Source organism: Cucurbita pepo, chromosome 6 (genome assembly GCF_057944985.1).
Source record: "Cucurbita pepo subsp. pepo isolate OVF chromosome 6, ASM5794498v1, whole genome shotgun sequence".
Classification (NCBI taxonomy): Eukaryota; Viridiplantae; Streptophyta; class Magnoliopsida; order Cucurbitales; family Cucurbitaceae; genus Cucurbita; species Cucurbita pepo.
Genome location: NC_141803.1, coordinates 4584290 through 4610542, shown reverse-complemented (window position 1 = coordinate 4610542; position 26253 = coordinate 4584290). Strand labels below are relative to the sequence as shown.

Sequence of the window (26253 nt, the reverse complement as noted above, 5' to 3'; positions counted from 1 at the left end):
TGACAAATGATTTCTTTATAAAGTTAAAAATAAAATTATTGCAACAAAATAATATAAATACAAAAGTTGGAAACTTGAATTTCACATTGTTTTTTTTTTTTTTTTTTTGTTTTTTTTTTTTTTGTTTGGCCCTCTTATCTAAGAGATTCAAAGTCTCTTCGCTTCCTCAAAGGATTCGTCAGTGCAGCTGCAAAAAACCAGACACAAAGAAACTCAGTCATGGAAAGAAACAAAACAAGAACAGATCTCTATCTCTCTGTCTAAAACAATGAACTCGAGCTTGCAAATGGGTGTCACCAAATATTGATTTACAGAGTGAAGAAGAAGAAGAAGAAGCCATTAATGGCGGCAAGGGAAGCCATTAATGAAGGGAAAGAGATGAAGAAAGCAACCAATCTAGAGAGAGGAAGGCAGAGCCAACAGAACTGTTGATTGAGAAGCTACGTTAGAGCCAGAGGAATGAATTCAAGTATGAAAAAACAAGATCAAAATTAACCCATTTGTGAGGAAACAAATGGAAACAGAACCCAGCAATTTACAGAAAAAATAATGAATGTTAGTGACAGAGTTCATAAGAAACAGAGGAAAACAGAGCTAAAAGAAGCCATGGATGAGAAAAAAAAATGAAAATAAGGAGAACCCATCAAAGAAAAGAGGTAGCCAAGGCAAAAACAGAGGAAACAGAGCCAAAAGAAGCCATGAATGAGAAAAACGATGAAAAATAAGAAGAACCCATCAATTTAGAGTGAATCAGAGAGGAAATAAAGATGTAGCCAAGACAAAAACAGAGGAAACAAAGCCATGAGAAGCCATTGTTGAGATAAGAAACACTAGTAGTAGCAGCAAATGCTAGAACAGAGGAAACAGAGCCAAAAGAAGCCATGGATGAGAAAAACGATGAAAAATAAGAAGAACCCATCAATTTAGAGTGAATCAGAGAGGAAATAAAGACGTAGCCAAGCCAAAAACAGAGGAAACAAATCCATGAGAAGCCATTGATGATAGCAGAAACACAAGAAGTAGCAGCAAATGCCAAAACAGAGGAAACAGAGCCAAAAGAAGCCATGGATGATCCCAAAGATCAACAAAAACAAACAGACCCAAGAGAAGCCATTAATGGAAGATCAACAAAAAGAATCAAAACCCAACAAAAATCAAAAGAGATCTAAGTGAAAATTCACCTTGAGGGTTACAATCAGGAGGATCTTCAAAGAGCGACAAAGAGAGCTGTTTATGCGCGACACCAATGTCAATAAGAATGACACCAGAAGAAGGATCATTAACAATGATATCCTTAACCGGCAGCCATAGAAAGAGCTCTTCCTGAGACATACCCTCCACTCCAATCAAGCTCCCATAGCTAAGATTAGCACTAAAAACACTTTCAAAAATCACTCTGTTTTCATATTTGGCCATACATGGCCCATCCAAGTACACTTCCAGCCGATCATTTTCACCCAGTGTGTAAGATTTCACTTGCTTGGGCACCAGCCCTGCCGGCAGCCCCATGGAGCGCAGGAGCGAGTGAATAGAAGAGGAATCTTTGGGAGAATTGCTGCAGCAACAGGAAGAACAGAAACCCACAAACAAGATGATAATTGAGATCCGAATTCTGGAATTCCAGCTGCCAAACAAGTCGGCCATGGCTGAATTTCAGAGACAGACAGACAGACAGACAGAGGGGACGAGGTTTATGAGGGTGTGGTTTTTGTGAGGGAGAAAAAGTGGAGAGACTGTTTATGGGAACAATTAGATGAGCTTAGGGCACTGTGAAATTACGGTCGTGTCCTTGTGTTGAATTTTTCCTAGGGCTTCCCCAAATTTGTGTATATATATATAATTATATATTAGAGGTAGGTGAGGGAAAATGAAATAAAATATTTTAAAATTTGTATCGGTTCAAATTGTGATAGCCTAATTGAATAATTTTGGCCTACGAATTTTCCGTCCAATGTCAAATAAGTCCTAAACTTTAAAAACGGACTAATAAAGTGTTAATTTTCAAAATGATGTTTATTGGTTCCCCCAATTTTAAAACGTCTAATAAATTTTTTAATTTTATGTATAATAGATCTATAAAATTTTCAATGATAAGTCATTGACCAACGTCATTAGAATAAAAGTCAACTAATTATCTAACAAATCAATTATCGATTAATATTTTTAAAATTTATTAGATACGAGATTGAAAGTTTAAAGATGGCTGAGATTATCTCACTCATCTAGATAGCATTATATTCTGGATTTGAAGGAATCTCGCACTGGGTCTAGTTGATTATGCCCGCCCAAGTTCCCAACGTAGAGAAAATCATTGCGAAAAAGGTTGTCCACAACGTCCACTCTTCCATCTTCAGTTGGTCTATTCTGCACTTTCAGTTTTCCGTCCGAATGACCCTAAACGTAATTAAACACAAACTTGAAAGTTCAAGAGTTTACTCTACACATAATTGAACGTTTCGAGACATATCAGACATTTTAAAAAGTTCAGAGATCAAATAAACACAAAGTGCAACGTTTTTTTTTTCTCTCGATAAACATGGTAGGAAACAAATTATAACACAAAAAGGGCATTTCGGTCCATAAAAATCCAACCCAAAACCAGGTTTTTTTTTTTTTTTTTTTTTTTCAGTGTGAAAATAAAAAAAGAAAAACGCCACATCTGGCAGAGGAGAAGACAGGGGAAGACGAACGGCAAAACGTTGTCGCATTACAAAATTAAAAATAAAAAGAAAGGGGCAAAACGGTAAATGCACCTCACAACAGATTCTTATAAAAATCTCGTGAAACATAGGATTTGGTATTGGCCAATCCCCAATCCCGGGATAATTTCCGGTGTGTGAAATTCCAAAACTAGACATCATAAACATCGTTAATTACAATTATACGCCACTGTTAAGTCACGCGCCTACGATAAAATAATAATAATAATAATAATAATTCGAGGGGAGTAATAATGATAACGTTACCTGATAGGAACGGGTGACAGTGACCATAGCGAACTGATTTAACGCACGTGGACCAAACAATTGAATGGCACCTGCCATTCCGACACCGAGAGGGTGATTTTAGCAGGAATCGAAGTTGGACCGTCGGTCCAAAGGAGACAACAGTAATCTTGTAATTAAGAATTAAGAAAAGTAATTAAAAAGCAATTAGGAATAATTAAGGGATTGGATAATCTGTCTGTAAGGATATTAGCATAAGATAGACAAATTATATACAATATGATTATATTGCATAGTCTTTCAAACACTTTTTTTATTTACCCTAACTTAAAAATAATACTTTATTAGACGTTAAATTATACGACATATATACGATATTTTCAAAAGAAATTAAAATTTTATTAGATATTAAACAAAAACAGCCTATGCAATAATGTCCTCATAAAAAAAAAAATTATATAAATGCATTTTCTATAAAAAAAAATAATTACAAAAAATAAAACAAGCATTAATTGTGTCAATGATTGCAACTACTTTGTTTTTTTTAACTTATTGAAGCAATCATTAATGGTTGAATTAATAATAATAACAATAATGATAATAAACACTCTTTAATGTGAAGTTTATATTATTTTTGCCGTAGTTACCTGTCTCTGAAGTTGTTATTTCTGCAAGGTTGAACAGAGACAATTATTGTGTTATATTCAAAAGAGTAGAGAATATCCATCAATGGATAGTTTTTAACTGTAATCTCAACCTTGATCCTATGGAGGTCAAATAAGTAAATCAAGAATAAAGCTCGATTTTACCGAGCATTTCATAGATAAGATACTAATTATCAATCCAAATTTAACTTCTCTCTTTGCTTACTCCCACAAACTTACTGTATTAGTGTGTGAGATCCCACATTAGTTGGAGGGGAACGAAACATTCCTCACAAGGGTGTGAAAATCTCTCCCTAGCAGACGTGTTTTATAAACCTTGAAGGGTAGCCCGAAAGGGAAAGCCCAAAGAAACAATATTTGCTAGTGGTGGGCTCGAGCTGTTACAAATACCAAGGAATGTGCTAGCAAGGATCCTGGATCCCCAAAAGAGGTGGAAACAATATCGGCTAGTGGTGGGCTTGAGCTATTACAAATGGTATCAGAGCCAGACACCAGGGGGTGTGCTAGCAAGGACGCTAGGTCCCCAAGGGAGGTGGAAACAATATCAACTAGCGGTGGACTTGAGCTGTTACAAATGGTATCAAAGACAGACACTAGGGGGTGTGCTAGCAAGGATGCTGGGTCCCCAAGGGAGGTGGATTGTGAGATTCCACATTGGTTGGGAAGGGGAACGAAGCATTTCTCATAAGGGTGTGGAAACCTCTCCCTAGCATACGCGTTTCAAAAATCTTGAAGGGAAGTTCATAAAAAGAATAAGAGTCTTCATAAAAAGAAATCACTGTTCTAAACCATATATTCTCCAATGACATTCTGCGCTACAAGGTCACATCACAATACAAGAGTCCTTTCAAGGATGAACATGAATGAACTACATACAGAACAGCATGTACAAAATTCCAAGAACAATATGAAAGTATGCGGATTACTACCTCTTAATTCTGCATCATATCATTCTTAGTAGAGTTCAAAGCACAATCTCAAGTCATACACTAATGGATTGCAAAGGAAAATGAACAAAAACATTCTACTTTCCCATGCAAGCACTACAAATATTGGAAGGAAAAATCACTACATTACCTTATCCTGAATTTGATTCCGTTCTGGTTGTTGCTTGTGGTCTCGGCTTTCGTTGTTCAGGAGAAGGGCCATCCCGTTTTCTTTCATATCTCCTACTTTCATATTTGGTTTCTCTTCGTTTCTTTGGTTCATAAACAGGATACTTGGATGGAATTATTTCTCCATTTATGTACTTGTCACCTAAAAGTTAACAACATGAAACTAAGTTAATCTGGACAAAACTAGTTAAAAGAAGCTCCTAATCTTTGTTCTTGACATCTAAGAGAGAGGATATAAACCAAACCTCCATAATCTTTGTTCTTGACATCTATATAAGAATCTGGCAACACCCAAAGAACTCCAGGTAGTCCTGCAATGGAAAAGTTCAAATAGCATCTCTCAGCAAAGCTGTTAGAATAGGGCTTCCAAGAAAAATTCATAAACCAACACTTACCCTTAAATTTCTCGGATGTTTCTTCGGACACTGTGCATTGGAATCCAGTGTAGGTGGTGGTGCTGAAAGCATACATGTTTTTCTTGGCTTCTTCCATGCTGTTTCCAAGAAAATTTTCACATGAGAGATCAAAAAATCCTTGACCAACCATTTGCGAAAATCCCAGAACGTTCATATCTCTAAGTTTTTCAGAGTCACTGAACGCTAATAAAATAAAGATTTAAGGATTACAAGTTCAATTCATGAAATTTTGAATTTGTGTCTATTGAGCGATCAAAAGTAGTTACCTAAACTTCAATTTTGTGTCTAATAAATCTATGATAAGTAATTGATTTATTAGGGGTGTAAATCTGAATTCTATATTTAAAAGGAAACCTAATTTTATGTGAGATCCCACATTCGGATGAGAATGAAACATTGTTTATAAGGGTGTACATTTTTCTAACAGACGCGTTTTAAAAACTTCGAGGGGAAGTCCGAAAAGGAAAGCCCAAAGAGGACAATATCTGCTAGTGGTAGGTTGGGCTATTATAATGGTATTAGAGCTAGACACCTGGCGATGTGCCAACCAGGAGGCTGTGCCCCAAAGGGAGGTGGACATGAGGCAGTGTGCCAGCAAGGACGTTGGGCCTCGAAGGATGGTGGATTGGGGGGTCCCACATCAATTGGAGAAGATAACGAGTGCCAGCGAGAACGCTAGGCCCCGAAGGGAGTGGATATTGAGATCCCACGTCGGTTAGGGAGGAGAACAAAACATTAACTTTTAAGAGTGTGGAAACTTTTTCCTAGTAGACACATTTTAAAAACCTTGAGGTGAAACCCCCTTAAGGGAAAATCCAAAAAGGACAATATTGGCTGGCGGTAGGCTTGAGCGATTAAGAACCAAAGGCCCAAAGGTCTTTCTAACCTTTAATTTTGTGATGCCCTGCATAATATTGAATGTAGGTTCAAGATGCATTTGGTGATTTCTCTCACATATATCAACTTGTGTAAAATTGCCGCCCCATTGTTCAAATCTCTTATAATTTCCAATCATTTTGCCAATCTGAGCAAGGTACCAATCATTTCTCTTATTATAGGAGCTGCTCTACAAGTAAAAGAAGCAAAGAAGAGCCCCGGGAACAAAGAAACAGACAGCACAAAAATCTCTCGAGCAAACTGATAGTTGATTGTTCTTAATTCCATTTCAAAAATGAAATTCCAAACCCCGCCAAACTCCCACCTGTTACCTAACGCATATTTACCACAACACAAGACGCTCTCATATCGATTAATATATCAATTTCCAAACACTTCAGCCGAGAGACACACAAAAACATACTGTAGCAGAGATTCTTTAATCCTCTACACAAATGGAATCCTCATACAAACATTTGAAACGAAAACGAAGATATGCATATTAGAGAGAGCAAAAGCGAGAGAGATTGAGAGAGAACCTTCCCAAAACAGTAGCAAGAGTGTTGAGATAGGTATCAATCATCTGTTCCCTCGTTGGAGCAGGATCTTTGGGAAACTCCATGACAATAAGCCAATGGTTATAATCACAACCAGGCAACATAAACGTCTCCCTTTCCTCATTGCTACTGCTCCTCTTTGACGAGTAATCGCTATCCAAAGCGGCTCGAACCAAAACCCCCGATTGAGAGCCAGAACGAAGGCGAACATTCGAAATCCGACTCACTGAGTTGAGCTGAAGAAAGCGACCGAGTTCCTGGCGCGGTAAGAGCGAAGGCTTCTGAAATGGAATTAGAGAGTGAGGAGAAAAGGAGAGATTGATAGCCATTAGCATTACAGAGAGACGAAGCGGATACCGAAAATTTCGAGGAAGAAGATGAGGTTTTTGGAAGGGGATAGCGCTTTCACGCTTTGGATGAGATATTTTTGAAAAAATTTGGGCCGTGGATGGTTTCGGCCCATTAACTAACATGTCTGATCCAATATTCAAGCCCAATATGTTATGGGCCAAGGTGAAAATCAAGCCCAATATTCAAGCCCAATATGTTATATTGTACATAAAGTCAATGTCCAATGATGTTAGGAAACAATGAAAACCAAGGGAACTTAACCCTAGTTAACTCTTAACCTCCAACTAAACTCTCGATTAACTAACCCGCTCTTGCAGGTCGATACCTGAAACTAACGAAACGAATCCACTTGATTCGTATGCGATCGACAAAGAAATTCAAAGCTGAATTCTCGCAAGATTGGCGTGTCGTTTGTCACAGACGTTTCGAAGCTTAAAAGCTAGATTAGAGAGCTTTCTTTCGTAAACGTGAATTACCCCAAGAAGTTCAAATTTGACACTAGACTTTCCTCATCCCTTGACAAGGGTTTATCCTGTCTGCTCCTTAACGTTCATGCTTCCGGCCCTAGGTTCATGATTGGTACACTGAACAATTCGAGGCTTGACCCAAAACCCATTAAGCTCGATGGGTTGATTAGCTTTTCAGGGCTAGTTAACCGAGGAGTGTTACTCTTAGGTTTAATTGAACTTGGGGCCTCTTTCTTTTCGAGTCTCGTTTACATCAGACTTATAATGTAACTTTAATGGTCAACCTAAGGTTGTTGACTATATATATCTTTATCCTTAACGCCAATGATTGACTAAAGTGACTTTAATAAAGGCACTATCAACCAATCGAATCGCTAGAAAACAAAATGAAATTTGATTGGGATACAATAATGAAAGCACCATAATGTAATGTGTAGTCAATTTTGAATAGCTAGCATCAAAATAGGACTATTTATATGACTTTAAAGGCATGCAAGATCATCACAAAACCCTAGCTAGCTCTAGGGTTTTAACAGCAAAGCATTGAAAAGTAAGCAAATAAAATGGAGAAAATGATGGGGGGAGAAGATGGAGATGGTGAAATGGAGCTTTCAAGCTTTGAGAAAGAAAGAAACTAATAATTTTAGGTTAATGGTGGGAGTAGATGAGTCTTATTCATTCACTTTATCATTTTCTCTTGTGTTCTATCTCCATCTCGAACAGTAGCAACTTAAGCTCACCGCTAACAGATATCGTCTTTTTTGGACTTTGTGAGATCCTACATCGATTGGAGAGTGGAATGAAGCATTTTGTATAAGGGTTTGGAAACCTCTCCTTAGTAGATGTGTTCTAAAACCGTGAGGTTGATGACGATGTGTAACGGGTCAAAGCAGACAATATCTGCTAGCTGTGGACTTGAGTTGTTACAAATGGTATCTGCTAGCTGTGGACTTGAGTTGTTACAAATGGTATCAAAGCTAATCACTGGGCAGTGTGCTAACAAGGAAGTTGGGCCTCCAAAGGGGATGGATTGTGGGATCTCACATCAGTTGGGGAGAAGAATGAAGAAAGTTCTTCTTAAAAGCCTTTAGGGGAAACCCTAGAAGGAAAAGCTTAAAGAGGATTATATCTGGTAATGCTGGATTTGGGCTGTTACAAATGATATCAGAGCTAGTCGCCGAGCAGTGTGCTAGTAAGGACATTGGGCCTCTAAGGGGGGTGGATTGTGAAATCTCACATTGGTTGGAGAGGGGAACGAAGAAACCTCTGCCTAAAAACCTTGAGGGGTAACCCTTGAAGGGAAAGTCCAAAGAGGATAATATATGGTAACGCTGAGCTTGGACTCCTACAAATTATATCAGAGCCAATCATCGGGAAGTGTGCCAACAAGGACGTTGGGCCTCCAAGGGGGGTGGATTATGAGATCCCACATCGGTTGGAGAGGGAAACGAAGAAACCTCTCCGTAAAAACCTTGAGGGGTAACTTTGAAAGGAAACTCCAAAGAGAACAATATCTAGAAGCGGTGGGCTTGGACTATTACAAATGATATCAGAGCTAGTCACCGGGAAGTGTGCCAGCAAGGACACTGGGCCTTCAAGGGGGGTGGATTATGAGATCCCACATCAGTTGGAGAGGGGAACGAAGAAACCTCTCCCTAAAAACTTTGAGGGGTAACCCTTGAAGGGAAAGTCCAAAGAGAACAATATCTAGAAGCGGTGGGCTTGGATTGTTACAAATGATATCAGAGCTAGTCACCGGGAAGTGTGCCAGCAAGGATGCTGAGCCTCCAAGGGGGGTGGATTGTCAGATCCCACATCCGTTGGAGAGGGCAACGAAGAAACCTCTCCTTAAAAACCTTGAGGAGTAACCCTTGAAGGGAAAGCTCGAGGACAATATCTGTAAGCGGTGGACTTGAGCTGTTATATTATGCATCTCAATTCTCATTATTTCTTAGTTATTTTGAGCATGGAATTCGACCCGTTTAGGGTTTTACTTAACGGGTACGATTTTAATATCCTTAAGTAGTTAGATTTTATGTCAACTTGAGCATAACTCAATTGGTTTAGACCATATACTCTCGACTAATAAAACTAAAATTCAGACTTCCACCTCCACGTGACGAACTTAAGAACCAGTGGTTAGATATCGACATGTATCAGTTCTCTCCCGGCATCTTAAATTTAACATCAATGGATGTTACATTGATTGAGAAAATTTATTGGTCACGATTTGTATTGTTCCCCATTTCTAATATTGGGATATGAAATGATTTAGTGGATGGGGATGAGAGAATAATGGCACCATTTTCCAAGAGTTCATGATCTTATGCATTGTCAAATAGAAACACAAGGACAAAATGCACATGACCATAGTATATATTTATATTTAATACTCCAAAATTCATGTCTTATTCTAAATTATATGATTCTCACAATAAATTAATTATACTTACGAGGGTATTCTATTATAATCGAGATGATTAATACTTCACTGATGTATGGATTCTCGAGAAGAGAGGAGCTGAGGTGGTCCTTTCGGACCGCTCGGATCCCACGAGTGAGTAGAAAGTTGAATCTACATTGGATCTCACCTGAATCGACTCATCTATCCTTCTGAGGAGAATAAACGGTTTCAAATAGGAGAAGTACGTCATGCTAATGTACCTTGGATGATCTACATCTCAGGGTCAGGCGCTGATGAACACATTGAACTATCCATGTGGCTGAGAGCCCTCACAGCCCAGGCACAACGACGCAATTATCAGGGGCGCGCTCTACCATTGAGCTAATAGCCCGTCGTGCGGGCCTTCCGCTGGGACCCGCTATGCCAAAAGCGAGCATTTAGATGTAAATTCCAATTATACCCCTAAGAAAACAACTTTTTTAAGAGGTCAAGAAATATTATTCTAACTACTATTTTGACTAACTAGTGATTATTCTACTCGGTGGAACACAAACGAGCATATCAATTGTATAAAATAATACACGTGAGTAAGCCAAATTGATTAATTTCTTGCTCGTAGTAGATATGAGTATTCATATAACCCGAGAACCCTACTAACCTGAACTACTCAACCCAAACCATAAAGGTTGAGTTCGGTTAATTTTTTTTTTTTATTTGGGTTAGGCTGATCTATTTGAAAATCGAAAATTCGAGTTGGTTCATGGATCGATATTTTTTGGACCCGAAAAGATATTATAACCAAACCCAACTCTATTTCTAAAATTATTATGAAAAATTAAGAATATTTGACTTTTGTTACTGATGATAGTGATTCGTTGTTACTTATGAATGTTTGACGTTTGAGATTTTAGTTATTAATGTAACATACATTATGAATAACCCAATTACCCGACCCGACCATCGAGCCGGGTTTGGTTGGGTTGTGAACTTTATTCGAGTTTTTGGGTCACCAATCCGACCAACTTGAAACAGAAGACTTTTCCAATCCAACCCGTGTACAACCCTAATAGATTAACTACTTGCTCATTCGTCCATCATCTTCATTGTGCCACCACTCGTTGAAATATGTATCGTGTCAAATCATCATTCGTTCGTTAATCAATACGTCAAATTCAACATTTAAGTAATAATATTAAGACGATGATATTATTTAAAATCATAATCTAAAGCACAAATAGATATGTTTAGATTTCTTTATATAATATATAAAAAAAAATATTATGTGGATGGGATTTGAAACTGTGGATGAGCAGAAACATGGGCCCTAACTGGGCCGATCAAGGCCGGGTAGAAGACCCGGCAAGAAAACAAATCCTTGATATTTGCCACGTGTGGGTGGGGCCACCGGGAGTAAAACAGTCAAAGATGTGCACGCACGTGTCCATTACCATATATTTCAAAAGGTAATCAATTGCACGTGAAGTTTGTGCCCTTCTATTGGCCCATAATCCCATTTAATACTTCCAAATTAAATATTAATTTTTTTTTTAAAATACTCTTAAAACTTTATTTTACATTATTTAAAAAAATACCCTTAAATTTTTAAAAAGTTTCATTAATATCGAATTTTCTTAAAAAAAAAATAAAAAATATTTATTATATTTTTAAAAAAACTCTTACATCAATAAAAGAAAATTTATAAAATTCTTGTCAGTCTATCAAGACTTCATATATAATCTCTAAATTTTTTAATGTTACTTTTGAAACGTAATATCAATGGTACGAGTATTTTTTAAAAAAAATTTAATAAAAAATTTAAATGTATTAATAAAATTTTAAAAATTTAAGGTATATTTGAAATAAAATATTAATATTTTTCTTTAGAATTAATGGTAAATGTATTTTTGAAACGGGTATTTTTTTAGATTTTTTTAAATTTAAGAGTATTATTAAAACTTTTGAAAATTTAAAGTATTTTTATTAATTTAGAAATATTTCACATTTTATTTTATTTTTTTTAATTACAAATAGATCCCCAAACTTTCACTATTTAAAAATATTGAAAACTAATTTTTAATATTTTAATTTAATTGGCTTAAATTTTTTAAATTTGCACATGAACCACTAATTTAAAAAATAAAATAAATAAAGAAAGTGATGGGGAGTGATTTGAGAAGTTGAAAAGTAAGGAGGGTATAAATGATATAGTTGACGCCACGTCACTAGTAACTGGAGACCCTGAAAAAGCGGAATTGGAAGAGATATTTGTAGACGTGGCAGATTTTAATCTTCTTCTTCCCTAGATTCTCACTTGTTCTCCCTACCAATTCCACGCCCTATTATTGCCTCCCTCCTTTTTTATATTCAAACCCTAATCCCGAAACCCGAAACCCGAAACCCGAAACCCTAAACCCTAAACCCTAAACTCTAAGTTCATTCACGCTTATCTTCGATATCAATAAAATATTCTATCATTTACGTTTTTCTTTTAAATTTCGTGTTGATTTTATTAGTATCGGTACTAGAGAGGTAAGCAACGCAATATTAAGTATTTATGAACCAAACCGAGCCTGTAACAGCTTAAATCCACTGTTTGCAGATATTGTCTCCTTTCGGGCTTCCCTTATAAAGAATCTTTCGTTCGTTCCCCTCTTCAACCAATATGGGATCTCACAATCCACCCTCTTGGAAGCCAGCATTCTTGCTAGCACTCGGTCATCTCTCCAATTGATGTGGGATCTCGTAGAATTGAACTAGTCATAAAACAAGTTTAAAAATCTTAGGATACGTTAACAATAAAAAAAGGGTTTTTTTTCTTCTAGTGATCAGGATCAAAGAGCCGTGCATGCTGGTTTAGGTTGGAGAGATTGAAATGTGAGCAAGACAAGCCTTACCGACGGGCTAATTTTTCAAAAACTCTTATCCGGGCTCTCTTTTCGAGCGATCTAATGCAGGCTAGTTCCCTTTTCCGTACACATCCATGTAAAGTTCGAGAGCCTCTTTCACGGGAACTTCTACTTTAGGTAGATCGAGATCAATGTCTCACGAAGGAGTGGAAAATAAATAATTTTTTTAATTTTTAGAATTTAATTAAGGAAAAAAAAAATACGTGATTGGTGAGTAGATAAATATTAAATACGTGGCAAAAAATTAGAAATAAGCTGTGGTCCAGTGGCAGAAGCATCTGTAAAATTACATGTAAATGTCTAATTTTCTTTATTTTCCTCTTTTTTTTCGGATTATACTACTAAGTGCGCTGTGGGACCCACCCATTTTTCAAATCTTTTTATTTCCTTACCAAAAGAAAATAATAATAATAATAATAATCATATATCAATAATCTACTCTCGGCCCGAAGTACAACTTACTTTATTTTGTAGTCACGGACACGCTCGTAAATATAACCATGGTCGATATGTACTTATTCCCTTGAAATCGAGCGTTCAAATCTCATATTAGGGTTGTATACAGGTTGGTAGAGAAATCTTTTACACCAAGCTGAAATTTTGAGTTGGTTGGATTGGTGACCCGAGCAACCCGAACAACCCAAATAGATACAACCCAACTCGAATAGAGTTCATAATCCACTTAGGGTTTTTTTTTTATAATTATTTTTTTAAAAATCTAGTAATCCACAGTACATTACTAACTAAAATCTCATAAACTTCAAACATCAAACATTCATAAGTGTACTAACTAAAATCTCATAAACTTCAAACATCAAACATTCATAAGTCAGAAGACATCACTGACATTGGTTACAAACCTCAAATATTCTTAATATTCGTAATAATCTTAAAAATAGAATTGAGTTGTAACCCTATTTTTTGGTTGACTCGGTAGTTGACTCAACCAAAAAACATAACTTGCAAACCAACTCAAAATTTTAACTTTTTAAAAATTGAACCCGACCCAAACTAGACTGAAAAAAAAAAAAAAAAAAAGCTGACTCAACCAAAAAACGTCAACTTGCAAACCAACTCAAAATTTTGATATTTTAAAAATTGAACTCAACCCAGACGGGAAAAAAAAAATCTAACCCAACCCAACTTTATATTTTGGGTTACATACGTCAAATATTCTTAATTTTCATAATAATCTTTAAAATAGAATTGAGTTGTAACTCTATTTTTTAGTTGACTCGACCAAAAAACGTCAACTTGCAAACCAACTCAAAATTTTGATTTTTTAAAAATTGAACCCGACCCAGATTGGAAAAAAAAAATCTAAACCAACCCAACTTTATATTTTGGGTTAACTAACTGGGGTTGGTCGGATTATCGAGTCATTTGAACACCTTAACTCCATCTTACTCGTCGAGTTAATAAAAAAATAAATATAGTTAATTTAACCGACATGTCATGTTAGTATTTAATCGTCGTATATTATAGTATTTAAAAATTTGAAGTTGATTGTATATGAGATGCAAATAATTCAAGTTGGGGAAAAGGGGGGTGTTTGGGTCAAAGAAAAAATAATTCAGTGGATGGGACAAAGGAATATGGGTACACACGTAACCAAACAGGGCCTTATCTACTAACATGAGGAGGAGTAGCAGTAGCAGTAAGAGTAGCTTTTTTGCTTTTATCTGAAATTTGAAGTGTTTTTTTGTTTGTCCTCATGAAACTGTCTCTCTGGTTTCTTGTCTTTCAAAGGAAACTGCTTTTAGTTTTGTTTGTTTTCTAAGACAAAATAATGGAGTGTGGGGAAGAGGAAATAGGGCGAAATATATTCTTTTGTGTCTTTTCTTTACCGCTTTCTTATCCGCTTTCTCTCTCTCGGTTTTAGTAACAGTATTTTGGTTTGTGCCCTTTTCATTTTTCGTTGTGAGATGTCACATCGGTTGGAGAGGAGAACGAATTGTTTCTTATAACAGTGTGAAAATTAACCTCTTTCTAGCATACGTGTTTGAGGGGAAGTTTGAAAAAGAAAGATTTAAGAGGATAATATCTGATAGCGGTGGACTTGGGGCTGTTCAAATGGTATCAGAGTTAGACACTGGGCGGTGTGTTAGTGGGGTGGATTGTGAGATTCCACATTGGTTGGAGAGGAGAACGGAGCATTTCTTATAAGGTGTGGAAACCTCAAATGGTATCAGAGCCAGATAGTAGGCGATGTGCCAGCGGGGACGTTGGACTCTCAAGTGGGGTGGATTGTGAGATCCCACATTGGTTGGAGACGAGAACGAAGAATTCTTATAAGGTGTGGAAACCTCAAATGGTATTAGAGCTAGACACTGGGTTCTGTGCTATTGGGGACGCTGGGTTCCCAAGCGGGGTGGATTGTGAGATCCCACGTCAGTTGGAGAGGAGAACGAAATATTTCTTATAAGCTGTGGAAACCTCAAATGGTATCAAAGCTAGACACTGGACGGTGTGTCAGTGGGGACGCTGGGCTCCCAAGTGGGGTGGATTGTGAGATCCCACATCGGTTGGAGAGGAGAACGAAACATTTCTTATAAGGTGTGGAAACCTAAAATGGTATCAGAGCCAGACACTAGGCGGTGTGTCAGCGGGGACGCTGTGCTCCCAAGCGGGGTGGATTGTGAGATCCCACATCGGTTGGAGAGGAGAACGAAACATTTCTTATAAGGTGTGGAAACCTCAAATGGTATCAGAGCCAGACAGTAGGCGATGTGCCAGTCAGGACGTTGAACTCTCAAGTGGGGTGGATTGTGAGATCCCACATCGGTTGGAGACGAGAACGAAGCATTTCTTATAAGGTGTGGAAATCTCTTCCTAGTAAACGCGTTTTAAAACTTTGAAGTGAAGCTCGAAAGGGAAAACCCAAAGACGACAATATCGATAGCGGTGACCTTGAGCTATTACAGTTTTAGTTGGCTAACTTACTCGAAAGGTGTGAGTAACTGTTGCACAATTGCATTGCGAGTTCCAAAAGAGTACGATTGTGACACTTGGTATAGAACAATTACGTTCAGTGACCTTTGAAAGCATACGAGTGAGAACAAAAACTATTTTAAAATGACTCACGTTGATTTGTATAAACAATTTTCACTGTTGTAAGGGGACTATGAAGGTCGTTAGGTGCTTAATCCGTATTACAAACCATAACTTTGTATTAGAGAGTTTCCATTATGTATGTCATTTCAAATCATTGGTGTTCCATAGACAAACTTCCAATGATTCGAATTTTGTCGATATTGTCCGTTTTTGGCCCGTTACATATTGTCATCAACATCAGAGTTCTAAAACGTGTCTAGTACGGAGAAGTTTCCATGTCCTTATAAGAAAAGCTTCATAAGATCTCACAGTCTACAGTAGATATTGTCCATTTTAGCCCGTTACGTATCGCCGTCAGTCTCACGGTTTTAAAACGCGTTTGTTAAGGAAAGGTTTCCACACCCTTACAAGGAATGTTTCGTTCCTCTCTCCAACCTATGTGAGATCAGACGTTGATAATGATTATATTTTAACTTAATTATTTTTAAAAAGTGATTATTTAATTTTTAAAAATAATTATAAAAAAAATGTAATTAATAAATAAAAATTACACTTAAAAAAAACACTAAAATTTAATTGGAAAACAGCATATGAAATTAAAAAAGTTGGTGTCCTTTTCATTTAATAAAAATAAAATAAAAAATAAAAAAAAAAGAAAGAAAAGGTATTTATTATCTTTATGCTATTTAATGGATAAAATGCATGAGATTTTCACTTAAAGAAGAGAATCTAATTCCCTATAAAACGTGATCATTATGGTCACAAAAACAACTTAATCCACATTATTATATTATTGTTTAATCATAAGATTAAATATTTTAATGATTACGGATGACACGTATAATTTAATTTATTAATATTTGGCTCGTGGGTTAGGTCTTAATAGTCCCGACATTCCCTCACGAACATGATCATGTTGTTTGTTGTTTTTAAGAATAAAAATCATTGTCACAGACCAACGTGAGTCATTTCAGTATGTTTTGTCACTCACTTGTATACTTTTTAAAAATTCTCAAGAGGTCATCCAATATAGTAACTCCGTTCTTTTAAGCTCTTTCGTTCATTCATCTTATTTGGATGTGGTATCGGTTTATTCGTGTACCTCTTTTTTTTTTTTGCTCTGGACGAGATTCAGTTTGTTGGGGTTGCAGAATTAAAAATACTTTTGTGGGTTGAAGTCGAGCTCCTTGAAGTTGAGAGGAGTCTTACCCGTCGTGAAGCGAGAACCGAATTCGATTGTCAAAGGATTAGGGTTTCGAATATCGACAAGCTCGGTATTTTTTTCAATCCATTATTGTTTAGATAAGGAAGAAAAAGGGTTATAATCATAAAAAGTTAAGGGTAAAGGAAAGGGAAAGAAAAAGAAGACTACTTTCACGAAGAAAGGAACAATTTTTCTTTGTACATTTCTAAGAAGAGAGCGAACGTTGGCCATGGGTAGGGGTAGCCCCGATTTTCATAGGTCCTTGGTTCGATCTCCTAATGAGAATTGACATCCTTACGCGGGCGTCTCGAGAGAAAAAAAATGTCATTTTCAACTCCATTGCTTATGACCTGGAACCCATTTAGGGCATTTAGGGCTAAAGTAATTCGACACGATCCTCGAATTCAATAGCTGAATGATGGGTTCATACTTGACACATCTCGGTGTCTTATACTGATTTATCGATGCTCCTAAGCTAATAGCATAATCCATGAGCTTATCGAACGTTCCAGTTTCAACGATCTTAATCTCGAGAGGACCAATGGACTTATCAGAGACCCGACCTTGACGGTACACGGCATTGAGAGACTCTTCGATCGTTAAGCAACAATCCTCAAAGACGGAGGGCGGGATCGGTGTCGTTTTAGCTCCGTTAACACTCAACTCCCAATAGAGAACATAATGGCCTGGGATCTTTGAAGTGTCAGCACAGCTCGTGTACTCACTCACTGTCGCATCAAATGGCACCAAATGGCTCAATGCGTTCTTGACAGCGTTTTGTAGCTCAACCTCGTCTGTCTTGTCGGAATCAATGCTTAAAGCAACGTTTTTCCTGCAAATGAAATTGAATTGAGGCGCGTTGTTCTTGAACCCTGCCACTCTTAGTACATCCCCCACTCTGTACCTATACAACCCTGCAACCAAAAACAGAACAAACATCATCAAATTCATGTCATGTTTCATGTTCTTGAGCTACGAGCTGTTTGATAATCATTTGATTTTGAAACGCTTACCTGCGTAAGTGGTGACAACGAGCTCGTATTCTTGTCCGAGCTGAACATCGACAAGATCAACGAGCTCGAGCTGCAGCTCCTTTTCAGTCAACGACATGTTCCTATTAACAGGGAGGAACTCAAAATACGCCATTGTTGGAATAAGCGTATAAGAAACCTCCGCAGGCTTACAAATTGGGTTCAAATTGACACCAAAATAGCACTCAGAAGAAGCATACATCGTACAAACAAGCGGCAACCCATTACTGTAATAATCCAATGTCGGAATGTACTGCGACATTGTCCCAGTAACAATCACGTCGACATATTTAGTATTAGGCCAAATCCGGGTAATAATCCCATGCCATGATTTTTTACTGCACTCCCCTTCGATGAAATCCGCCAATTTCGGGTCGGGTTTCAGGGTTTTTTTTAAGGATTCACGAATGGGTTGGTCGGTGATTTGGGGATTCAGAGTTCCGGTACGAATGTCGTGGCAGAGGAGGTGGAAGTGCTTTTCCAAGAAGCGGATGGCACGGATGAAGCCGGAGGCGAAGACGGCGCCGACGCGGAGGACGTCGGTGCGGTGGTGGAGGCCGCAGAGGAGCTGGGCGTACATGCTCTGGTAGGCGTCGGAACAGAGGATGGCTTCGTTGGGGCTGGTGTAGTTGGTGTATGGGTCGAATGGGCGGTGCTTGAAATGGGCGCTTTTGTAGTAGCTTGTTAAGACGGGTCGAGCCAATAGCCCACTTGGGGTTTTGGATTCTGATTTTATGAAGAGAAAGTACATTCCTTTGCCTTTCTCTAAGCCTCCCATGAATTGGCTCATCACTGGCATTAGTAAGCTGTATAGTAATGATCTTCTTTCTAGCTCTTCTTCTATTGTTGGCATTAGTTTTCTCTCTCCTCCCGACGTTCCCGAGCTGGAGATCGATACAATACGAAAGGGTTAAATCATCACTTAACTCAAAAGTTCAACCGAACAGAGAATTCAGACATGCAACCATTTACTTCTCATATCGTGTTAGTTTCAAAATTTTAAAATAATGGGTTATGTTCGTTTTCAAATTAGTATCAACCCCGAAAATCTATAAATTGATGAGCTACGGTCAACTTTACGACACGACACTTACTCGTAGAAGAAAATTAGAAAGTTTAGGGCAAAGAAGATGTGATTTACGTGGACAGATTACGAAAAATGGTTTCGTGTTTGACGAAAAACGAGAGCGACCCATTTGAGGAAAAGTTGAGATGAGAAAAGGGTAAGAAAAATTAGAGAGACCCACCTTGTGAGAAACTCAGAAATGGGAGAGGAACAGAGGATAGGAGAAGAGTCACCATTGGCAATACGGTTGATATCATGTTGGATGTCCTCATAAGAGATGACAGGGATGGTATTTTTGAAGGTCTTAGGATCGGTGGCACCGGCGAGGCTGTGTCGACGAAGGTACTCGACGTGGGCATTGCGGGAGAGGATCTCGGCGAGGACACGACGCTGGACTTGGGCGGCGTTGGCCGTGACATCTTCAATGAATTGAAGAGTCTTCTTGTTTCTTTGCAACAGTTTGTAGTATTCAGTGGTTGAAAGAAATGAGGACTTTTGAGGAGCTTCTTCAGGCATTATGATGGCTGTTTTGTTTCTTTCTTTGTGTGTGTGTGTGTGAGAGAGAAGGGATTTTGGATGTGGGGAGGAAAAAAGAAGAAGCATAGTGGTTTATATAGACCAAGTGAATGGTGGAGTAAACTAGATGCTTCAAGGGTATTATGGTAAATTTCTCCTTTTGCATTATTTTATATATTAACGTTGCAGATAAATATTGTCATCTTTAGACTTCACGTGTCTCACACTCTTCTTACGAACAATGCTCTTTTCTCTCCTCAACCAATATAGGATCTCAGCAAATATTGTTCTCTGGGTTTTCCCTCAATGTTTTAAACACATGTCTGGAGAGGTTTCCACACTTTTACGAGGAATGTTCGTTCCTTTCTTCAACTATTGTGGGATCTCATAGTTAAACTATTTAAAACGGGTTTGAAATGACCTTTTTGATATCTAAAACGTCATTTTGAACGGCCTATTAATTTCGCGGGTCGGTGGGTTTGATTTTCTAATCGGGTTTAAATGAATTTGATATTAAAAAATCAATTAAAAATTAACCATTCATTTTCTTCTCTTTTTATAAAAAGGAATAATTTTTTAGAAAAATAAAAATTAAACACCATCTCTACATGGAAGAAAGAATATAGATAGGAGACGGAATATAATATTTTAAAGATGATTTTCAATAATATATATAAATTAATAATTTAAGATATTAGTTTCGTCTATATATTTTAAAGATTTATTTCATTTAAGTCATTTTTTATTTTTAATAAATTTTAAAATTAGTCTCTAAATTTATTTTAAAAATAACATTATTATCCTATATAAAGTTTAATTTAAAATTTATTAAAAATATAAGAATTAAATTTAAATATTTAAAATAAATTTAGTTTTTGAATTTTAATTATTAAAAAATTTACGTATAAAATGCTAAATTTTACTGCCCATCTTTTTTAATTTATGGCTTAAATAAATATAAAGAAAAATTAAACTGGTAATTTAATTTAATTTAATTTAATTTAATTTAACCGGTTACATGCGTGCATGTACAGCGAGTGTTCCACAAAATACCGGCAGCCAATTTCCATAATTTGTTAAAAGGTGACTTGCATTTCCCGGTAACAGTAAACGATAATGTAAATTCAAACAACCGTATCGTGATATTTTGGCGATATTTATTAAGATAAGTTACAAAGAGGAAATAGATAGTATGCGGGCGTGTGTAGGGTTAATTATATGTTAGAATCCAAGTGGGACCACCATTTCTCGAGGTGGAACACGTGTACGAATATGAGTGGAACAACTTTTGTCTTGACGCAGTTCTAAGCCGATCCAATTAAACAGCGACGCTTTGTCGGCTGAACTTCGGCTACGGTTTCAATTATTTCGGTGTTTTTTCGGCTAAGCCGATTCTGAGATTTATTTCGGCTGTGTTTTAAATTTTAAAAAGTTTTTATTTTATGTAAAATAAATAATAAAAATAAAATATGTGTAATATTTCTTATACGATATTTTATCCTAAATATTTATATAATTAATTTTTTTTCACGTCAACTGTCACATCAATTTTTTTAATAAAAAATACGTCAATTATAGTTTGGGAGAAAATTCAAAAAATGTAACCTCCCAGATCCACCGCTAGCAGATATTGTCGAGCTTTCCCACACCCTTATAAATGGTGGTTTGTTCTCCTCCCTGACCCCTAACCTATGTGGGACATCACAATCCACCCCCTTCGAGACCCAGCAAGGAACATCACAATCCACCCCCTTCGGGACCCAGTGTCCTCACTGGCACTAGCACTTTTTCCATCTTCCAATCGATGTGGGACCGCCTCCAAATCCACCCCCCTTTGGGGCCCAACGTCCTTACTGGTACACCGCCTCATGTCTACCCTCTTCGGGGAACAGCGAGAAGGCTGGCACATCGTCCGGTGTCTGCCTCTGATACCATTTATAATGGCTCAGATCCACTACTAGCAGATATTGTCATCTTTGGGCTTTCCCTGTCTAGCTTCACCATCTACTAGGAGAAAATTTTCACACCCTTATAAATGGTGATTTGTCTGGCTTCACCGTTTACTAGGGGAAGGTTTTCACACCCTTATAAATAGTGGTTTGTTCTCCTCCCTAACCTATGTGGGACATCACAATCCACACCCCTTCGGGACCCAGCGTTCTCGTTGACACTTTTTTCCTTCCTCCAAACGATGTGGGACCACCCCCAAATCCACCCCCCTTTAGGGCCTAGCGTCCTTACTGGCACACCACCTCATGTCTACTCCCTTCAGGGAATAGCGAGAAGGCTGGCACATCGTCTGGTGTCTGGCTCTGATACCATTTATAACTGCTCAAATCCACTACTAGTAGATATTGTCCTCTTTGGGTTTTCCCTTTCTGGCTTCCCGGTCTATTAGGGGAAGGTTTTCACACCCTTATAAATGGTGGTTTGTCCCACATAGGTTAGGGAGGAGAACAAACCGGGTGTAGAAACCTTCTCCTAACACATACAAAAAATCAATAATAAAAATGATTTTTTTTTTTTTTTTACCAATTATAAATATAATTAAAATCTATAACAAAGTGCATGAATATTGATAATTCATATGAATTAATATTTTTTATAAATGAAATTAATAAATAATAACCATTTTTAAGTTTAATAGATTAAAACATATATTTTTAAAGGTAAATTTTTTTAATATTTATTAAAAATATAATAATAATAATAATAAGCTTATTATATAATGAGAATTTTGTTTTATTACATGTGTTAGAAACATGGAGTATGTGAGAGAAATTATATATTATATGATTTATGATCATATTATATGATAAATATGTGGGTAACTTATAACATTTTCATGTGACTTTGGACTATATTATAATTTCCCACTAAGGTAATGCATAGCCCTCAAAGGACTATATGTTTATGATGAATATTCTCCCTAGTCCCTACGCTCGTGCAAATATGTACATATCAATCGACCTCATTGCTCTCCCACTAATATAAATTAGAGCTCGACTTTATTACAAAGCTCATCGTGCAAATATCACGAGCTATGAAATAACAAAAAAGTTAATTTATATTTTATATCCGTTAGGTCAAAAAAATTTCACGCTCGATGATTCGACCTTCCATCCCGTCACTATTTAAATAAAAGTAAATTTTTGTTAAAAAAAATGTACTTTATGTTGTCTTATTATTATTATTCTCATCTTCTCTCCCACGCGTTTCTTTTTAGAAAAAGAAAAGTTTGTCTTTTTTCTTAAAAAATCTAAAATATCGATCGAGCAATAAATTGGGCTCTTAACAACTTCCGTTTTTAGACAAAGGGACGGAAAGTTCTCGTCTTTCTTTAACTCCACGACCTTTCACAGCCTCAAAACCCTAATTTTTTCTGATCTCCGTTTCCACTGTTTTGCTTTTTTTCTCACTCGATACAAACCAGCTCCGAAAGTTAGTTGTACTAACACTTGAAATAGATAGAAAACTCGACCCGATAATAATGAAGGAGCCAGCTTCGCCGTTTGTACAAGCTCAAAGGTTAATTTTTGCCATAACTACAATAATCACTGTATAATCCATCGTCATATCATATAGTTCAACTCGTTATTGAGCTGGTAACGAAACCATTTCATGAACCAATTAACATATAAGAATTAGGGTTAATTTAATTGTGATTATTAAAAGGCAAAAAAGGGTTGATGCTTAGCTGGCATGCAAAGAACACTTATCTTTTAATAAAAATTTGACCTTTTTTTGTTAATAAGTGTATAAAGTAAGGTATGAATAAGGGTTATTTTTTTACAAAATTTCCCCCCAAAAATGGGACAAGATAAGTGTGGTGTGTGTCAAACCCATTTTGGAGCCTTTACAATGCCCAAATAATTGGTACTAACTTACCCTCTTTTCTCTTTTTATCAATGTTGTGATGCATATAATTGAGTTTGTTGCCTCTTTTTCTTCTTATAATTGTGACGACGTTGATCTTTTTTATGAAATATCTCGATGGGTTCTTTACGTTTAACTTGTTTTTGACTTATTGAGTTTGTAAGGTGGAGGGTATCGAGGTAATTCGGTCAGTGGTTGGGATGTATCTGTATTTTGTCTCACTTTTGTTATGTGGGTTTAGTGCGGACTAATTAGTTGAGCAGGAATATCTTAGAGTTTAGGGTTTCGGGTTTAGGGTTTTGAGTTGTTTGGTTAAGGATCGTTTTAATTTGGGTGTAGGTAAAACTTCCTTCGTTTGTTGTTGTTGGCTTCAGTAGTAAAGAAGGTTGTTAGGGTCTTGTTGTAATAGGCCAAACCCACCGCTGCCACTGGGTGGTGTGCTAATGAGGATGATGGGTCTCGAAAGGGGGTGGATTGTGAGATCTCGGTTTCGAGTTTAGGGTTTGAAGTTATTTGGTCAAAGATCATTTTAATTTGGGTGTAGGTAAAACTTCCTTTGTTTGCTGTTGTTGGCTTTAGTAGTAAAGAAGGTTGTTAGGGTCTCGTTGTAACAGTCTAAGCCCACCACTGATACTGAGTAGTGTGCCAGTGAGGACGATGGGCCCTGAAGGGGAGTGGATTGTGAGATCTCAGTTTCGAGTTTAGGGTTTGGAATTCTTCGGTAAAAGATCATTTTAATTTGGGTGTAGGTAAAACTCCCTTCCTTTGCTGTTGTTGGCTTCAGTAGTAAAGAAGGTTGTTAGGGTCTCGTTGTAACAGTCCAAGCCCACTGCTAACACTGGGTGGTGTGCTAGTGAGGACGATAGGTTCCGAAGAGGGGTGGATTGTGAGATCTCACATCGGTTGGAGAGGGGTCACCCCCAAAAGAGGATGGATTGTGAGATCTCACGTCGGTTGGAGAGGAGAACGAAACATTTCTTATAAGCGTGTGAAAATCTATCGCTAAAAGATAAGTGTTGACATAGATTGAATTAAATTAAATTGATATTAATTTAAATTTTGTATTTAAATATTTGATAAAATAAGTACAAGTGAAATTATAAAATTAAAAAAAAAAAAAAAAAAAACCTAAATTTTTTGTTCATTTTATTCTTAATATTACTTTTGATTTTAGAAAAAAAAAGTATAATTTTTTTTAATTGAGGTGGAAATTAGGATATTTAATAGTTTAAATTATTTTTTATTGCATTTATATTTAATAGTATAAAAAAAATAATGGTAATATTGTAAGTTTTGAAAGAAAAAAAAAATATTTTATTTGATAATTTAATGTTTTATTTAAATCGACATGTCGTTTCATATTGGTCGGGCGTTAGAGATGTAGAGGATCCACTAGATTTATGTATGGAAAGGAGTGGGACACGTGTCGAGACCCCAATAATTGGAGGATTTGACCGGCGACTTTTGTGTCACCACCATCTGGAGATCACGTGCTGAGTGGACGGGCGGCCGGAGTGCGGCGGTCAAACTCCCGACCGCCGGCGTGGCTTCCCCAACCATATCCCCAAAAAGGTTCACTTATTATTAATCATTTTATTTTATTTATTTTTCCTTTTTTAAAATTTAAAAAAAAAAAACAATTAGAACAACAAAACCGATGAGAAGAAGCCATTTAATTTGAGCTTTTAAAGTGGTGGAGGAATTGTGGGGTGAGGGCGGGTGCACCCACACACACGTAGGCCCTCAACAAATGGGATGCTTTATATTGTTTTCCCAACATTTAAGAGTATAATATTGTAAGTATCTAATAATAATTTTCATATGGATATGTTTTCGGTTCATTTATATACTTCTCTTTTACTCGAATGTAACAATTGTAGATTTGATTATATATATGGGCAAGAATGTAAATCTTTGAAAGTTGGCTCGAGGACTCGGAACAGTTGAGTTGAAACTGTAATGTTAGAATATTGTTTTGTATGATGATGAGAGCAATTTGAAAATTTGAATTTTGTTGATAGGTTGTCGTTTTTTTTTTTTTTTTTGTCAGGTCTACCCGACTCATCCTAAGGTTACAATCCATCCCAAACTTACCGTACTTTTAAAAAGATTAAAAATGCTTAACATTCGTAATCGATATTATTGATACATTGTGACTTATAAATGTTTAATATTCAAACTTTATGAGATTTTAATTATTAATATAATATGTAAATAGCTAAGTAAGATTTTTTTAATAATAAAAATAATAATAATCTTGGGTTGGATTATGAACTCTAATTGGGTTGCTCGGGTCATTTTGGATGGGTCCAAAAAAAGTTTCCAATGGAACTCTATTCTTTCTTCAATAATTTTTTCATCTCTAATGAACCTTTTAATAGGATTCGAACTCATATGATGTTTTGACCATCTGTCTGAGAATAAAGAACGAATGGATCTTGTAGGATTCTCGGGAAAGAGTGCTTCTCACGTTCCGTGAATAGCCGGGACATTGAGGAATATCCAGAAAAACATTTAGAGAATCGGTCTAATTCTATCTCTGTTCATTCCATTTGGAGAAAGGAAAGATCCCAAATAATTAATCTTTCTTTATGTACATTTCTACTAAAAACCCACAGTTTTGAATCGTGAATCAAGAATTGAATCTTAGTGAAACGAACAAATATTTATATATATTAGAGGATGGATATAAATATTTTTGAAGAGATCGAAAATAAAATAAAGGGTGGTCCTTTAAATTTTCATGTAACCAATTCAAGATGTATGGGATCAATAAAGGAAGAATGGAAACCAAATCGTTAAGG

At 36.6% G+C, this 26253-nt stretch overlaps 3 protein-coding genes across 6 annotated transcripts; all 3 read right to left on the bottom strand.

Annotated features, from left to right (window-relative positions):
• LOC111796654 (uncharacterized) lies at positions 1-1823 on the bottom strand. Its single transcript, XM_023679371.2, has 2 exons — positions 1182-1823; positions 1-187 (listed from the first exon to the last, which is right to left on the bottom strand). The coding sequence occupies exons 1-2, from the start codon at positions 1642-1644 to the stop codon at positions 135-137; spliced, it is 516 nt and encodes a 171-aa protein (XP_023535139.1). The 5' UTR covers positions 1645-1823; the 3' UTR covers positions 1-134.
• Positions 1824-2131: 308 nt separating this feature from the next.
• On the bottom strand, positions 2132-6980 carry LOC111796647 (multiple organellar RNA editing factor 9, chloroplastic). 4 transcript variants are annotated; one of them, XR_002815382.2, is made up of 6 exons: positions 6557-6980; positions 5121-5218; positions 4971-5036; positions 4688-4867; positions 2967-3114; positions 2132-2394 (listed from the first exon to the last, which is right to left on the bottom strand). XR_002815382.2 is itself a non-coding variant. In XM_023679364.2 (5 exons), the coding sequence occupies exons 1-4, from the start codon at positions 6907-6909 to the stop codon at positions 4689-4691; spliced, it is 696 nt and encodes a 231-aa protein (XP_023535132.1). In that variant the 5' UTR covers positions 6910-6979; the 3' UTR covers positions 2749-3037; position 4688. The 4 variants fall into 4 exon arrangements, 2 of the variants coding, with proteins under 2 accessions (XP_023535132.1, XP_023535131.1); XR_002815381.2 differs by having other exon boundaries at positions 2967-3037; positions 6557-6979; XM_023679364.2 differs by lacking the exon at positions 2132-2394 and having other exon boundaries at positions 2749-3037; positions 6557-6979.
• Positions 6981-17108: 10128 nt separating this feature from the next.
• LOC111796606 (indole-3-acetic acid-amido synthetase GH3.6) lies at positions 17109-19648 on the bottom strand. Its single transcript, XM_023679303.2, has 3 exons — positions 19239-19648; positions 17974-18875; positions 17109-17874 (listed from the first exon to the last, which is right to left on the bottom strand). Exons 1-3 carry the CDS (start codon positions 19571-19573, stop codon positions 17291-17293), a joined length of 1821 nt encoding a protein of 606 aa, XP_023535071.1. The 5' UTR covers positions 19574-19648; the 3' UTR covers positions 17109-17290.
• Between the last annotated feature and the right edge of the window lie 6605 nt (positions 19649-26253).